Source organism: Aethalodelphis obliquidens, unplaced genomic scaffold, assembly GCF_003676395.1.
Source record: "Aethalodelphis obliquidens isolate GAN/ISIS:26980383/991018 unplaced genomic scaffold, ASM367639v1 scaffold48, whole genome shotgun sequence".
Taxonomy (NCBI): domain Eukaryota; kingdom Metazoa; phylum Chordata; class Mammalia; order Artiodactyla; family Delphinidae; genus Aethalodelphis; species Aethalodelphis obliquidens.
Genome location: NW_020837992.1, coordinates 874,919 through 892,730, shown reverse-complemented (window position 1 = coordinate 892,730; position 17,812 = coordinate 874,919). Strand labels below are relative to the sequence as shown.

At 46.1% G+C, this 17,812-nt stretch overlaps 1 protein-coding gene across 6 annotated transcripts in view; it reads right to left on the bottom strand.

Annotated features, from left to right (window-relative positions):
• Nucleotides 1–17,812, bottom strand: part of ATP2B4 (ATPase plasma membrane Ca2+ transporting 4) — a 104,496-nt gene that overhangs the window by 9,720 nt on the left and 76,964 nt on the right. For 2 of the 6 annotated variants that reach the window (XM_027082677.1, XM_027082676.1), the window contains 3 exons: nt 16,772–16,879; nt 14,614–14,790; nt 1,485–6,016 (listed from right to left, as the gene is read on the bottom strand). In XM_027082677.1, the coding sequence (XP_026938478.1) occupies nt 5,702–6,016; nt 14,614–14,790; nt 16,772–16,879 (600 nt within the window). In that variant the 3' untranslated portion in view covers nt 1,485–5,701. Of the gene's footprint in view, nt 1–1,484; nt 6,017–9,703; nt 10,939–14,613; nt 14,791–16,771; nt 16,880–17,812 lie in introns of those variants that run through there. The other 4 variants (XM_027082678.1, XM_027082679.1, XM_027082680.1 and 1 more) reach the window with 3 other exon arrangements.

Below are 17,812 nucleotides of genomic sequence, written 5' to 3'. Positions count from 1 at the left end.
TCCCAGCCCGTTTATTTGGTTGGTTATTAATTATTTTCTCCCCAACATGTTTCAAAGAAACTAGGGCAGTGTGGCTGTGCCTGTGGCGAGCAAGCTGGGACAGGAAGGAAAAGTGGGGACGAGACTTCTCACTACAGAAGACTCTTTCAAGGGCTCCTTCCTCCTTCGGAACCAGCCTGTTCAAACAGCCAGGAGAGTTGGGCTATTCTTCAACATCATACTTTTCCTAAAATACCTTGGGGAGCCGACAAAGTCCTTTCCTTCCTTGCTGTTCTATTTATTTATTTATTTATTGCGGTACGCGGGCCTCTCACTGTTGTGCCTCTCCCGTTGCGGAGCACAGGCTCTGGACGCGCAGGCTCAGCAGCCATGGCTCACGGGCTTAGCCGCTCTGCGGCATGTGGGATCTTCCCGGACCGGGGCACGAACCCGTGTCCCCTGCATCGGCAGGCAGACTCTCAACCACTGCGCCACCAGGGAAGCCCTATTTATTTTTATTTTTTTTAAATTTATTTATTTTTAAATTTATTTTCGGCTGTGTTGGGTCTTCGTTGCGGCGTGTGGGCTTATTGTGCTAGCTTCTCTTTGTTACGGGGCACGGGCTCTAGACTGCAGGCTCAGTAGTTGTGGCATGTGGGTTCAGTAGCTGTGGCACGTGGTCTCAGCAGTTGTGGCTTGCAGGCTCTAGAGCGTAGGCTCAGTAGTTGTGGTGCACGGGCTTAGTTGTTCTGCGGCATGTGGGATCTTCCTGGACCAGGGATTGAACCTGTGTCCTTTGCACTGGCAGGTGGATTCTTAACCACTGCACCACCAGGGAAATCCTCCTTGCTGTTTTAAAAGAGAGAAGGGAACTTGATTGTGTGCCTGGATGAGAGTTGCTGGAAGGAGTTCTGTGTTCTCAGATATGAGAGCTCAGAACTTAAATGACCTGCCAGGAAGCTGTTTTGACCTGAAACTAAGGCCTGCTATTAGTCATGCTAGAGACCCAGTGAATGGAACAGCTAAAACAAACAAAAAACAAACTCCCAACCTCCCCAAAAACCTTTGGGAAGGTGGGAACTGGAGAACCCCAGAAGAAAGATAGGGAATAGCTGCTATACAGGAAACTAATTTTCCCGATAGGCGTTTTGTTAAAAACAAAAAAATAAAACAAAGAAAAGAAAGAAAGGACTGCCAAGCCTGACTCTTTTTCATCCTTCCAAATTCATCCTTTCTTCAAAAGCTTCAGCTTCACAGTTCTCTGACTGCAGATTCTAACCAAGGTGGGCAGAGCAAAGCTCGTACTCCAAGGGAATGAAACTGGAAACCAGGGCTGCGAGTCACCAGAGGCAAGCATTGGCAGAGAAGCATGTCAGGGTCCAATGACAAGCTAAGCTCTGGGCTTGCACAGGTAAGCTCTCCATGTAGCCGTGGCAGACCCCTTCTCAGCTTTGACATCCATTGACATTACCCAAAAGTGGATACACATTGAGCACAGCACAGTCTCCAGTGGGCATGGGTTTTATTCTCAGTGCGCAACAGTTTGGTTTCTGCTCATCAGCAACAGCTTTATTGGTTCCAAAAAAATTACCCTTCTTTTTCCTTCTTTTAAAACTCCCCTTCTAGTCTTCCTTTCTCAATGGAACAACATATTTGAATTTCAGATTTGCCAGTTTATAGCATTTTTTTCCTAAGAACCCTATAAATACATGCAAAACATTGTACAGAGAGCTTAAATAATATCAAAATGCAAATACAGATTGGGTGCACGGTTTAGCTGAACTGCAGATTACGGCAACACACGCTGGGGTACACATTGCTTTGATATCACCATTTGTTTGTTTATGTCATGCAGATCACAATAGTCAATCTTTTGTTTTGTTTTTTTTTCCTTTTATATAAAAATACCAGTGCCTGTTATACTAGTTACTGAAAAAAAAAAAAAAAGAAGAAACTCAAAATTCCTACCTGCTGATTTGAAAAGAACAACACAGATAGATTTGTTGGCACATATATATGGCATATTCACATATGGCACATATACATATGGGGAGAAATATGTACGAAAGGCCAATTCAGTCATGGGGAGCTCACTTCCCTCCATCTCTCCTAATCAGGAGGAAAGGGGACAGCAGGCCCAACAGCAGGGCTGGAAAGGCAAAGGACAGCACTGAGCTAAATGGAAGGGTGTCTGGTCTTTTCTGAGGAAGAGCCTGGAATGGCTTAAGAAGAGCAGACATTTATAAGTGCCCCACCCCCACCACAGTAGTGGGGTGGTCCTCAGATACGGAGAGTGAGGAAGAGTGAGGAAGTACACACTTCGTGATGACATCATGGGCTGCTTCAATCGCTAGGCAGGGAAAGGAGGAAAGAAAGGAAGTGACGTGTTCAGAGGTTTCAGGGCACATGTGAGCTTGCCACACCCCTCTGGTGTTTGGCAGTAAGGTCATCACTCAGATTTAAGTGTGCAGACTCCCCCCTCTGGAGCTCAACGGGAAGAAGGAACACAAACTCTAAAGAACTCACATGTGCTGGTGGGATTTCTCGGTGGTCTCTCTACAACCTTTAGAGATGGAGAGTCATTTCAGAGGGCAGAGGGCACCTGTGGGAAGGATCTAGTCAAGACTGTCACCCAGGCTAGAACCAGCCTTTATTTTTCCACTTAGAGCTCTACCTCCCAACTAATATATCACGTGAAACTTTTCTAGGGGAGGGAAGGAAGTCTCAAATCAAATCCTTGCATAAAAAGTCGCTAATGGAAAACTCCAGGGGAAACAGGAGGTGAAAAGAACCATAAAAAAGGCAAACCCCAAATCAGAGAGAGTATCCTTGCAGCCCAGTGTCTTGGGTACCACTCTGCCAGCTGTTCTTCAAGAAATATAAATCTATCTGAGGTCCCTGATCCTGACCACTAGTTCCTGGTACCCATTTCCATGGGGGTGCACACTCATTTCCTGCTGGCTGTCCCTTCTTCCTGGATGCCTTCCTTCCCATCCGTAATCCACTGCCCATTCTCCTAGGTTTATCAAGAGAGGAATCTAGGATAATATTTCCCCCTTTTCCCCATCAGACCCTTTTCAAATCCAAAGCACCATTTTTGGGGAAAGCTTTATTAACTTATGCCATATTTATTCACTGCCAGTTGGATCACTGCAACTGAACAGGAAAAAAAATTTATATAAAAAATATATGCACATAAATACTTAAACTTAATTCCATATCAACAAATTTATATTAAAAACATTCTAGAACCCAACAAATTTTTTTTCCCCTAAGTATAAAGATGGCTGTTTGGAGAAAGGAAGTTTGGTGCATTGGTTTTAAAACCAATTGCAAATATACTATAAGTCACCTGCCATGTCTAATAGCTGGTTATGTGCTCCCTTCCACAGGGTTACATGACAGCACTTTATTTTAAATCCTTTAAACAAAATACATATGGCTGACTCAAAAAATATCAGTTTCTCATCTAAAGAAAACTATATTTCTTTGCATAATATTTCTATATTTTCTCTCCTACTATGGAAACTAGAATACACACAAAATCCCCTTTGACTTTAAACAAGTAGACACAAGCCCTCACAAGTAACCTGTCAGGCACCATGAGAGTCTTTTGGGAGCAGGAATGATAAAATAGCCTCCAAAGTTTGTTTTAAAAACTGATCTGAGGTAATAAAAAAGACTCGACAGAACTAAATCTTCCACTGTACTTAATAAATATATATGTGAACACCTAACGCCTCGGGTGAGCTATTTTTTCCCCCATTAGTATTGAAGACAGAGAAAAGATCACTGAAACGTGTAACCTTTACAAAACCAAAATCAGATCTGGTCGCTGATGTAGTAATAGGGATGTGCAGGGGATACTGTTTCTTTATTCTTCTTTCCTAGGGCAGCTCAGGTGAAAGGGTGAGGGAGGAGGGATCCAGAAGAAAAGGCCGGAGAGGAGAGGTTCGGGTCACCTGACTCCCAAATGGAAATTCGGCAGCTCCTAACAGCCTCAAGCCCCTTCTCCCTACTCCCATCACTCTAGAAAGAGGGGGTAGGCTTCATTTACCCAGTGGGAGATGGGAATTGGCAGACATGAGCTGACCCCTACACGGAAGAGCTTACAGCAGCACGGTAGGGATAGAAATGGAGATCCTGCAAAGGCGGCTCCACCCTGTTGCATTAAGGAACACTTAACAAATCTCCTAGCCAAGTCCCCAGCTCCTGAGAGACAGGTGGGAAGGGGACGCTTTGGGCAGTGTTCAGGGAGAGAAGGCACAGGGCTTAACTGTGCAGTGCTGAGCACATTCTGGAGGGGGCTTGAGTGGGGTGTGCAAGAGGGAGGGTGGAAGCAGGGGAGCTTTACAGGGTGGGTCTTTTGCTCCTTTAAGTCGGGAAAGCGTCAATGAAGCCTCCCACTTTGGATACATGTTTTCAAAATCAGAATATTTGAGAAAGGCTGGGGTCTTTTCAGAGACTGATGTTGGCGGACATGGCAAAGAGTAGAATTAAAAACTAAAGGGCACGTCAAAGCTGCTCCCCAGCCACCTAAGCTCAAGGTTTCTGGTTTCTGAGAGGAAGGTTTGCTCAGATGCTGCTGGAATGGAACTTTGGCCTCTCCCAAGGCTTCTCAATACTCACTGTCCCAACAATCAGGTCCTGCCCTGGAAGAGCCTTGGTGGATGGCTTTGAAAGCAGTAGTGGTCACCCCGAGGAGGACTCCACCGAGTTGACTTTGATGGTCTGTTTTCCAAGTCCAGTTAGGAGGCAAGGTCATTCTTAATTCATTCCTTTGCCCCCACTTTAGGAAGAGGAGAAAGCTCAGGCTTCAGGTAAAAACTACAAACCGCATATATGCAAGCTTCACGTCAATGCTGATCTCCCTGGTGCTTAGAAAGCACACACACCTGACAACATGGCAGTTTAGAAGCAGATAACCTGGCAACAACAGGAATATATTTTTACCAGCTCTCAATTGCTTCCAAAGGAGCCTGTTAGCAAAGAAAACTATCTGCCTCTAGAACTAAATCAAGGGCTCCACTGGGGCCAGAAGGGAGAATGGTCAAAGTCGACTTAACTCATCCATGTCCTTTCCATTTTCTAATCATCACAACTTAAAAAAAAAAAAAAATTAGTGAAGCTAAGGAAGACAATGGTCACAAAAGACCAAGAGACCATGGGGAGGCTTGACTGGAAGGGCAGAAAGAGGTAAAGGGCTTTAGGTATAAGTTTTCAAAATGGAAAAATTGTTTTAAAACAATCACTCTATAGGCTGATTCTGTACCTTCCATTCTTACCTCAACACATTTCATTTGAGGATATCTGTCACTCTGAACTTTTAACTGAGCCTGTAAACAGCACAGACTCATAGGGTAAAAATCCAGAAGTGAGGAGATGGCTGACACAGGTATGAATACTGGTGAGAATTTAGGTTGGGGTCAATGCCAAAAGGATTCTTGTCATTTCTTTAAAAATGACAACTGATACAGGCAAGGAGTATAGATCTACCATTCATTACTTGCCTGGGGTCTAACTGGGTCCTGCTACAAACCCCAACTCAGGTTTCAGCTGAAGTCCTCGTAGGTCTGTGCTCTTGCCTCTTCATGGCCAGGTGGGGGTTCACACATACTTGGGAGCAGCTGACATGACAGTGAAAAGTCCCATCATCCCCTTAGTGACGGGGCAGATGAAAAGGGAAATAGGGAAAGCAGGAATGGGAGTCAGAGAATGAAGTTCAAACTGATGTCTCCAGGCTGTGTAGAGGGCTGTCTGAGTGGCAGGCAACAATTTGCACTTGGCAGCAATCCACCGCATTGTTGTTTTTGTTGGCTTGTGGAGTGACCTCACCATCCGACGGGAGCATCCTAGTCCCAGGCTTAGAGACCTTTTCAAAAGTTTCCTCTTCTTGCTCATCCAGGAGTGGTGTTCGTGGCCCCTCCTCATCTATGGCGAATTCAGGGTGGGTCATGAAGTTGTGGATGGAGTTTTGGTTCTTGGGTTTCTGAATGCTTTCATGGAGGGAACTATGGAATGCTTTGACCACTTTGATCTACACCAGGGGAAGGAAAAGGAGGATGAGAAAATACGGAGGCAAGAATTGGTTAGTAGAACAAGGAACTGGGGGGTTTGAGGACAGAAACAAGACCCAAACTACAAGACACTACTGCTCAACAACCAAAACCAAACATATGAGAGGAGATCATGAAACACTAGAAACATCAGGTGGCTCAAATTTCAAGCATTGAGGTGGGGTGGGGAGAGTGAGTAATGGCAAACAACCGGAATATTTCAAAAGCTGCATAAAAACAAAGCAGAAAACCCAAAGCAAAGTTAGCATTCCCAAACAATCCACTCTTAAAATGAAACAGGAAACAAAACGATTCATTAGTTCTTTTGGATGGAGGGCAAGGACGTTGGAACTAGGTGCAAATTAATAGCCGAACTTAAAAGATAATTCAGACATGTGGATTTTTGTGTTGAAGCCAAACATTTTGTGAATGTGGAATGGAAAATTACACACTGAAGTTTAGTTATCTGTTTAAAACCCTCAAAGAGCCAAACATATATCAATTCGCACGCAATACACTTTGGGTGATAAGTGACCATGAATACCATTCAGCAAGGCAGACAAACCAATCTTCATTTGTGTCAGCAGCATGCAAGAAATGAAAACTCTTATATTCTCCAATTAGTAATTGCTCTTTCAGTCAGGAAACATGCATATATATATATAGTCCACAGCCTCCACCATGTCCTCTTCCCCCAAAGAAAGTAGAACTCCATTCCTTCAGTCCCTCCCCTGGAAGAGGTGAATGAATACAGGCATCAAAAGATGCCTCCCCCTGACGCTGACAGAAGGCCCGCTCTCTCAGCTCAGATGAGGCCGGACACGCATGGCCATGTCTCTGACACACAGCAGCTGTGCCCAGTCGTGCAGCTTTCTCCAGCTGTTTGTAAATTATGAAGAGGAATGTGATCTTATGTAGAGAAGAGAAAGGATGGGACCAGGACAGAAAACACCCCATCCAGGAGGCAGTGCTACAAACAAGAGGCTTTTCTGATGGGGGGGACCAAGAGGATGGGGGAAAGGAAACAATTTGCAGTTTGACTGGGCAAAGGGAAATGCACTGCCCTATAAGTGTCAAAGTCTTTGTTCTACTGCACAACAAAGGAAGGGATTCAGTTTAGAGAAGAGGAAAAATTGACAATAATTGATCCCTGGGCCCAGCCTTCACCTTATCCACAGGGAGCAGCTCCTTTTCTGAACTGGGGGCCTCGCTGAGGTATGCTTTGCAACTTGGGTTGGTAGAATTGGAGGAGGGGAGAAGGTTGGATCCTGAGAGTTTGGAGAGAGAGGCCAGGGGAAAAGAAGGTGGTCCTAGGACAGTTTTAGTTGTTGGGAGGTGGCTGATCCTAGTCTTGTCCCAAGGTTCTTTCCTCAGAAAAGAAATGGAAGTAATGCAGGAGAAACTGTTGAGGTGGGGAGGGGGATAAGGAGAAATGATGAGGGTTGGGGTAGGGCACATCTTTCGTTACTCTGCTCTTTAAGCAAAGAATATGTTCCTGGAAAAGAGGCAAGAATGTGGAGACATCAGAGCACCCAAAGAGGCAGGCAAACAAACTGGTTGGATTGCTTGTCTCAGTGTTTCCTATCACTGTAGAGAACCTACAAAAGTAGTGCACAAAGAAGGTTCATTAAAGTTGTGTCTCCACTGGCTAAGGCTTTCCTTACCTTGCCTCACTCCACAACAGACTGGCAGACTCACCCAGGATGGAGGGTGCTCAGAGCTCAGAAGGCAAAGGACTCTGTCACTCAATGGAATCCGCTCAACGCTTCAGCCAAGAAGAATCAAGGAACCTGGGCACACATTCACCATGCTGCACAGAAAGTTAGGACCTACTTTTCTATCTTTAGGTGAGATCAGATGGAATAAAGGTTCCATCTGGCTTTCAGGAAATCCCAAGTTTTAATGGATCTATGCCAAACATCTTAGAGCAAGGCAACTTGGATTAAGTGAGCCCAAACCCAATGCCTTCTCCCCTGGCCCTAGTCAAGAAATGGGCTCAAAGCCATACCACCCCCTGTAGGAGTGATAATATAGCCCACACTTTTCACTCACTCTTCAGATCTCAGCATTTCTAACAAGTGCTACAGGAGAACAGGTACCTTTATACCATGAGTTGATCATCTTCAATATCACTGATTTCCAAACTTCCTGCTTCTATTTTTTTTGAAGCAATTGAATACTTTGTTGAAATAATGATATGTGAAGTCCTATCTAGAAAACAGATTTTTAAAAATAGGAGTTGGAATGGGGGTCTGGATCCCTGTTTGCTGGCTTTTCCTCTCACCTGTTGGGGTGATCAATCACTGTTACAGGTAAACAATAAGGGAGATCAGAGTGAATTGGGGATGGGTAGATGGAAAAGATAGGGACAATTTCTTTTTTGGGGGAGCAAGGAACAGTCATCCAGCTAGATAACAGGACTTCTGGAATCTAAAGGGAAAGCAGCCACCTGTAAGGGAAGCTCAAGACAAGAGGAGTCGGAGAGCTAGGGAGCACCATCTTGTGGCCTGGCAGGTGGAGAGAAGGGTGGGGCTGTGCCAGAATGCTCCTCAACTCCAGCACTGGCCTCAGAGACTATATAGTGCATGCCGATGAACAATCACACAGCTACATCATCACCAATCCACCCCGAGTGGTGGCATCTTCCTTTCTGGATGCATGGTGCCTGGTGCATGAGCAGTGTATGAGGAATAAGACACAGATAGTGAGGTGGGTGCTGTGAAAGCTTCAGGTCCTCTCCACTCAGTCAATCAACCCTTCCTTCCCCAGTCATCATCTCTCAAAGTCTCTGGGAAATGTCTCTTCTGTGGCCCCTATCCTACAGGTGAAAGCGGATGACTGAAGGACAACACTTTCTCATGGCTCAGAAGCCCAAACCAGGCTGGACCTTAGGTTAGGTATGAGCACTAAGGGCCACTCTCTGGAGCCCAATGAATGGGCAGATGAAGACTCCATTTCCTCAGCTGGTATTCTGTAGGTTTCTGCTCCTTTGTCAGAAACCAGGGGCAGAGAAGGGATTAGGACCTTCTTACAGAGAGAAATCTTAGAGGTTTATCTACTTGAAGGTTAGAAAAATAAATGAATTCATTTGGAACTCTGGAATGGGAAATGGGTTTTAAAATGCATGACTATAACTTCTAGGCCCTCCAATAGGAAGGCACAGCTGGAGAAAGAGCAGGTGCGGCCTGACTCTCCTGAGTTTCTAGCCTTTGAGGGTTTGCACCATATCCTCCACCAGCAACTCTACTACATGAGCCCAGTGGGCTCTGTCTTTTCCTTAGTCTCCTTCTACCTTCAAATTACCAGGGCAGCTGACACTACTCCTTCTAACAGAGAGGCATGATTTAAGAAAGAACAGTAACTAGTTAGAAGGACACGACAAAACTAGAAGAAAAAAGGAAATGAGAGGAATATGGAAGGACTAGAATGAGAGGCTCTTGCATATCTGTAGGGTAAGACTTACATAGTTCTTTGACTGCCTTTGAGCCTAAAGAATATGCCTCTAGGGCTTCCCTGGTAGCGCACTGGTTGAGAGTCTGCCTGCCGATGCAGGGGACACGGGTTCGTGCCCCAGTCCGGGAAGATCCCACATGCTGCGGAGCGGCTGGGCCCGTGAGCCATGGCCGCCGAGCCTGTGCGTCCGGAGCCTGTGCTCCGCAATGGGAGAGGCCACAACAGTGAGAGGCCCACGTACCGCAAAAAAAAAAAAAAAAAAGAATATGCCTCTATATAAACCTCCTCTCCCCCTGCCCCTCATCTCTCACACGAGAACACTTAGAGTTGGCTAGAAAGACAACAGATAAGCTAAGTCTGATCAACCTACACACTCACAGTCAAGTGAACCACAGATAGTGCAATTGTTTTTTCTTTATCCCCCATCCCAGGGTTACGGGAGTGGGGGAGGAAGAAACAGACTCAAACACTCAGATATTTGAAGCCCAGAGTATACTTAACACAGAGAGACTCCTTCCCCACCAAATACCTTAATAGCATTATCAGCAAAGAGCCTTCCATTTCCTCTCTGTGTCCCACTTGGGGAAGGTAAAAAGATCAGGAATAGGAAGGCATAAGCATTAGCAAGAATCCAATAATCTACCAATAATCCACCAGATCTTAGGTTGAGCCTTCACAGCTTTCCGGCTAATAGGCTGGCTGAGAAAGGGGTTCCTCAAACTTTACATGCAAAATAAGATATGAAGTGCTGGCTATAAGTAAAACAAACTAGAGGAAAGGAGAAGGGAAAAAAAAAAAGTTTGCTCTTCGGAAATTCCTAAAAGAAAACAAAAGACTTCCTGAGTCTTCATTCGGCTTACCTTTACCCCTAACCTTAGGAGACAGAGTTGAGACTCAAAGGAGCAGAAGGAGAGAAGAGGAACAACATATTCAAACACAGCAACAAACAAAGTAAAGTAAAACAAACAAACAAACAAAGCTCAAGGAAGGACCAGGCAATGCAGAGGAACAATCAGAACACAGGATTACTGTCTTTAAAATGGTTACGGTTTTAAGAGCTTTTCAACATAAAAAAATAAAATTAAATTAAATAAAATGGCACACAGCCCGGTTTTGGAGTGGAATTTTTGCCCCGCTTTTCTTCCCTTAAGTCAAAGATCAAAGGGAAAAACCAAAAGGAAAAGATAACCACAGCTGGTTAAAGTGAATGCTACGTGCTCTCTTGTGGTCATTTTAGCAAATCATGCATCATAATAGACTATCACTCACTGCCCAGAGGAGGAGATGAAACAGCAGCAGCAACAGAAGTGGTGGGGGGAGATTTGACTGGTGCAACTGTTACATAGGATGAGCTAGGAACATGTTTTACATCAAGGTGTTGACCCATGGTCTGGCGCTTTAGGACTCCCTTAAAAGAGGCTCCCGTCTGGAATGTGTTAATTACGTCGATCTGCAAAGAATCAGAAAGTGAGACAGCTTTGCTCCACAGTCAGAAAGAAGTGAAGCAAGAGGAAGGGAGGGTCCAAGAGGGTTAGGGAGGGGTTGGAAAGAGCTGGGAAAAAGGGACAGGAGACGGAAAGCAAGAGAGAGAGTCCGTTACACACAAGACAATGGTGAAGAGAAGGGGGAAAAACATTAATTGCACATCACACTTCATTTAAGGAACAGTTTGCCATGGAGTCTAAATACCCAGCCAGAATCCAGTCTTCTCTTCCCTTTTAGCCTACGATGGATATTTTGGGTGTGCTGGTATCCAAAAGTATCTAAAAATTTAAATGGACTTTCCCACTCATGATTCCTGACAGAGAGTGACAGCTTATTCACTGTCTTATGCTCTGACCTGTACTTTCTTTTTTTTTTGACCTGCACTCTTAAAAAAATAAGGCATGCAATTTAAGATAGTAGGCAAAGTGTATATATTACTGAATTTTGAGGCTCAGGAACCTCTAAACCAATTAAATTGACTACCTATTTTTGCAGATTTTCCAGGAAAACAACTCATGTGTTTAAACAGAGGCGTGTAGTAATCCATACACAGGTGCCATGGTGGAAAGGCTCCTGGACCATGAGTTGCTGGGCTCACCCTCTTCTGGGTTCTTCTCTGAGACTCCCTGTCCTTGGGCAGAAGTGGATAAGGCCCCTGAAAGTGGAGCTCAGGAACCCAGTGGCCAGGCTCTGTGGAGAGAATGCCACTGGCAGCATTCGCGCACTGGAGATCCTGAGAGGCTGGCACAAGTGCAGATGAGAACTCAGCAGTTAGACGGGGTGGGGGGAGGAAGAGTTGGCTGGCGGTGGTGGCAGCAGCTGCAAGTCTAGCCCCATACAAGTTGTCTCTGGTTTTCAGTGTGCTACTCCTCAGAGACTGAGGCAATGAATGCCATTTGTTTTCCAACAGCGGTCTTGATCTAGGGCCTCAGTCAAACCTACCATCCTCATCCCTGACCTCTGCCTGACCAAGGACCAGCTGACCAGGGATGTAGGAAAGGTGCTGATTTCACTCATCTAACTTAACTTCCCCAGGTGAGAAGGTGGGAAAGCAGGTACCTTGTGAGTCAGACAGTTGTTCTTACTTATAAAGCTTCCTGAGAAGCCATGAAATGTTTAGGGTTAGTTTCTGGACTCAGACCAAGTTTGAGCTAAAATACCACTCTTCATCACATGATACGGTTTTCAGTTCCAGGGGACCGAGGAGCCTGATGCTGTAAGAGGAAAAGGTCTGCATGTGGGGAGGGTTCAGCCACACGGAAGAAGGGGCTGGAGAGTCACCTTCCTCAGTGCTTATTAGGGTCACAAGGTCCCAACCTCCACAATGAAACTGGCCCCCAGATTTACCTTCCCAAGATTCTAGACCTCAAGTTTCCCAATCTTCTGCTTTCTAGTGCTTCTAGCTCTCCCAAAGCTAAAGGGACCAGGATGGGACAATAGCCTGGCAACACTTCCCACCCATAAGTGTTGCAAGAATGACAACAAGGAACAACAATCGGATGGCAGGGAATTTCATTAGAACCCAGCTGAGGTGAAGAGCTGATGCCAGGAGAGAGCTTTAGGATCCAGGATGCAGGTTAGCACAGTCATCTGCTTATGGAGTCAGGTGGGATGGCATAGATATGCTCATCATGGCATCTTTAACAGGTTGCCTTTGCTGCCTAAGTTTAGGCTTTAACGTCATTCTGGTCCAACTGCCTTTTGCTCCAACAGAGAAAGGTAGTATACCTAAAGCTATGTAGACAGCGAAACCAGAGAGGTATATAGTCGAGGGAATGGAAATTGGTAGTGGAGGGGAAGGAAGATCCATGAATCTCAGCCCCGGGAGAGAAGACTGGGAAGGAGCCAGGAGACACTGGAACGAGGGCATTCTGGCTAGGAAAAAAATTACATAGTAGAAGAGGAGGCAGACGATCCTGAAGGGAAGAAAAGCAGACAGGTTATTCTGAAAAGAGCAGACCTACAGGGAAGCACCGAGGCCTTAGAGACATGAGCCAAAGATGCCAAGTTCTCTGGGCACGTGAGGCCCTTGCTCGTGATGGACTTGGCAGCCTGGAGGGTGGGGTGCGTGTGGAAACTCTGGACATGCTGAGGTAGTGTTTGCGGGTCCCATGCAGATTTCCCTCTCCGGGAAGGGGAACTCAAGAGGAGCCCCAGTGTGCTTCCCTCCCTAGCCCTGCTTTCCCATTTGCATCTGTTGTTTTGTCTATAGGAGACCAATGCCCAGCTGCTACAGTAGTCCTCCCTTATCCGTGGGGGATACGTTCCAAGACCCGCAGTGGATGCTTGAAGCTGCAGATAGTGCTGAGCCCTGTATATACTATGTTTTCTCCTAGAGTAATGGGTGGGTAGCTTATACAGCGAGGATGTGATAGGCAATGGGATGACTTATGTCCAGGGCAGGACAGAGTGGGGGGCGTGAGATTTCATCAGCTACTCAGAACAGCATGCAATTTAAAACTTATGAGTTATTTATTTCTGGAATTTTTCATTTAATACTTTCAGACTGTGGTTGACCACGGGTAACTAAAACCAAGGAAAGCAAAGCCACGGATAAGCGAGGGACTACCGTATTTAGCTTAGACTTTTCATTTCACCTCTTCCCTAGGAAGTGGTGGGCTCCACTAGGGAGTTTTTGAAACCATCTGCAAGGCTAATTTCAGAGAGTGAAATTTACTTCTGGGATCTCTAGCCAATTAGCAAAGAGGGACAGGCCTGTTCTCTGGTGAACACCTTTGAGAACTTGGGGATTTACAATTTCTTGAGATGGGAAATCTCAGGACTAACACAATAGAGGTATGTGGGGTAAGAACAGGAAAAGTGATAGGATTATCAATGTCTAGACCAGCCCATTTACCCAGGAGAAGGTAGTTACAGTTGCTGCATGGGAAGTGGGGGAAAAAAGTTACTGTAGGGCTATAGGAGGGGACTTAATAGCAGCAGGAGCAGCTTCTATCCCATTTTAGAAATTGCAGGAAGGGAAAAGGTTTGAAGAAATTATAGCTTCTTGCTTTCTGGGAAGCAAGTCTGAATCCTGTAAAAGATACTCAGGCACTGAGAGACTATTTTCATTTATATACACTTAGCCATCAGATTCCCCATCATGGCCTTAAATTTTGAGTGGGGAAGACATAAGAGAGCGAGTTTCTTTTACAAAGATCAATCCAGATAACATCTACATTCCCCTAATAGCAGCTTGAGGATATACAGTAAATGTCTGCTGGGGATGCTGGCATAGAGATATTGTCTAAATCCTACCCTCTGCAGGGTCAGGAAAGACTCTGAACATTTCCCACCCTGAGGTTAGGCCTAGCGCTTACAAGAGACCTTATGTGGGAAGATGGCCCACCCGACAGAGGGTGGGAAGTGGGCTTCAGATGAACCTAAAGCTAGAGGATGATGCTAGCAGTTAGTGTCCCGTGTTCTCGGCCCCCCATGATCACTCTCCTCTCAGAGGAGCCCATACCACTGCCTCTGCCTGTCTGTCCTGAAGCAAGGGAGCTCGGGCTGCCCTCCAGTGAGAGGGCCTTAGGAAGGGGAGAGACGTTGGCCAGCAAGAACTGCTGCCCTCCCAACACCTCCCAAGAAAGATGGGGGAGATTCCTTCTCCCAGGGCGAGGACAGGCCACTATCACAGTACCTGAGTCTGGATACGGTTCAGGCCCCGGAACCAGAGGATCTGGCCTCGGCGCAGCTCCATCTCTGCATGGTCAATCTCGTCCAGCCCCTCAGCATCCTTGGTGATCTCCTCTTTGGTGGTGCCATGCCCAGCCTCCTTTAGGAACTTCAGGGATTGGGTAGGTATTGTGGAGATGACCTGAGAACAGGTGCAGCAAAAGGGTAGACACCAGAATCAGGGCGAGAAGAGCTGTCTCTCAACTTTATGGGTCAGGCCCTTGGGTAGGTCACTCTTTGCCCTATAAACCTTCCCGCTGGGAAAAGTGCCAACCCATTCAGGCAAGCGTTTGCCAAGTGCCTACCAGCTGTCAGGCCCTCAGGAAGATTTTCTGTACTTGTGGACGTACAAAAGAGAACTTATATTCTAGTATTTGACCAGCCATCTGCCTTGTTATATACTTCATTCTCTTCCTCCTGTCTCAGTTCTTTCTTTGTATTTTGCCATCTGTCTCTTAAAGGAAGTAGAACCATAATGCATGATACACAGTAGGAAGAGACAGAGACAAGGACCTGGGAGAAAACAAGTCTGGAGACAGGATGGTCAAAATGTATGTGTATGGGCACGGGGAAAAGAAGGGTGTTGGAGGGGAATGACCCTCTTCTTAGTTACCATATGCTAAGTAATTCCTCTTTTATAAAACTATAGTGAGAGGATACTAAAAGTTTTCTTGGGCTTGGGGTGAGGAACTGGGCGGGATAGCCCATAGAAGGGACATATGAGTATTATCAGAAGACATGGAGCAGTAGGCTGGGGCTTGCAATTCAAAATAAATCACTCTATAAGCTGTCAGTCAGTTCTCCTTTACAAATAAGACAAGGGCTCAGCTGGGAAAGGGGGACTGTGTGAGCAGTCCAACATGGAGTCAAGTGTTTGAAGTGGAAAGAATGTCCACGTTCTGCTTTTAGATGTTAGAAGGAGCTGTTGTGATACAGAAGGAAGGCTGTTGTTACCTGGCCTCAAGGCCACATGGCCATATGTGAGACTAGACCCAGGTGAGAGTTTCAAACAGTACATGAAATCATCAAGCTCCGCCCCAGTGTAGAAGCGCTTTAGGGACCCACTGGTAAATAACTTCAGCAAACAGAGCAGGGTGGAAGGACTTGTGTTAGGAACGGGGATAGGGATTAATCAGGGAGGCATCTAGGAGCTATGAAAGAAACAACTAGCAGGTCTATGGGGGAAAGCCTGCAGCCCTAGGGAGGGATCTTTGGGGCCAGTTAGAGCAAAGCCTCCATTACCCAGGTGGCTGGGCACCAATCAGTAGAGACCTGGGGTCTGCAAGCAAAGGTAAAGGCCAGGCCAGAGCTGAGGATGAGAGGGACTCGCAAAGTGGTATTAGGGAAGGAATGAAACTCTTATCAAACCTGATTATATTATTATAATATTAATAGCTAACATTTATTGAGTACTTACAGGGTACTAGACATTGTTCTAAGTCATTTCTGTATTGAAACTGATTTGCTGATTAACAATGATTCACAATGATCCTGTTATCCAGAGTTGAGGAAACTGAGGCAGAGTTGCTAATAAACTTGCTCACTATGATGCAGCTTGTAAAAAGAAGAACCGGGATTCAAACCTAGATGGTCGGTTCCAAAGTCTGTGCTTTGAACCATACGCTATACTGCTTCTCTAGAGACCTTGTGAGTCTGGATTTATCTTAGATGACAGTCAGGCACCCATCCTGGATAAGGCAATGGTGAGAAACAGAAGAGGCAAGGGAGCCCTACATTATGACAGCACAGCAGCTCACGGCCAGACTGCGGCTTCATTGAAGACATATGCTTTGCAAACTCTTCTACTTCTAAGACCCTTAATTTTTTTTTTTAGCAAAATTCCATTGAAAATTTCCACTTCCGTCTCAGAGAAGCTAAGGGATTTGTCTGTCTCCAGGCATGATTAGCGAAGAGATCAGAAGCCTCTGAAGTGGTGGGCACAGATCATTCTGCTTTGGGTTCCTACAAGATGGAAAGAACTTGAAAACCTGGTGGTAGAGAGAAGAGGGAAGGATATGAAGGCGAGGAGCTGGGCGTCTCCACAGTTGCTCGTTCCATCTCATGGGCGGGGGGGGGTGTCTGCCGGCCATGTGACTGCACGAGGAGGGTGAGCCCGTACTCACCTGGCCCCACAGCAATTCTCCAAAACCGATGAAGAGACACCAGAACCACTGGGACAGGGTGAGGTTCGTACAGCTGAAGGGTTTCCCCCCAAATTCCACAATGATAATCTAGAACAGAGAAAGAGGCAGCCCATCATTGGGAGGTAACAGGTAGCCAGCCCTCCAGTCAAGGCCATCAAAGCCACGTCAGCCCCCTACCCCAGGGTCCCTGTGGTGTGAACCCTGATCTGCTTGTTGGGGAAGGAGAAAGGAGAGATCCAGGTGGGGAGAAGGGAAGACAGACACAGTCTTTACAGAGCACTCTGATGGGGAGACAGATGCAGCTACTATGAACACTATTAATGCAAAGGCTGGGGGAGCAAGGGTAGCTGGAGGCTTCTTGTGACTAAAGCCAGTAGGTGACAAAGAGAAGGCACAGTGATGGAGAAGAGGAGTTTAGGAGCGGGACAAATAAGAGTGAGGCAGGAGCTCTTTTGTTACAGGGCAGGCTCCTAATCTCTTGTATTGGCAGATGTCTTAGTGTACCTCTGACTGGGGCAAGAAGGAAGGGGCTCAATCCTTTCACCACCAGGGCAGCCATGCCCTTGACCCCACTTCCCACAGAAGGAGCCCATGTCAGGCTTATCTGTCAACTACATATGGCAGCATTCCATGTCTTCTCTTTTTCTCTGAATTGCATACCATTTTCTACCATGAGCCCTTTCTGAACAAAGGGGCAAGGAGGGACAGGGAGAGATCCCATATAGCACTTGCATGCACATTTCAAGTATGCTGGCAGGAGGCATGGAAAGGGGTTAGAAGACAGTGATCTTCCTCCTGGTCACTATGTGAAATTGCTGTGTTTTAGAAAGATAAGGAAAGGATTCCACTAATTTTATTTTATTCGCTACCAACATGCTGCCTTGCACTGGAGCACTTGACACAGCAGGATCCAATTCTAGAGCAATGAGCAAACGGAAGCATTTGGGAACCCCAAAGTGTTCAACCCACAGCCTGAGTCCCCATCACTCCCTCACTCCTTTCCCCGGGTGCTCAGGGAAT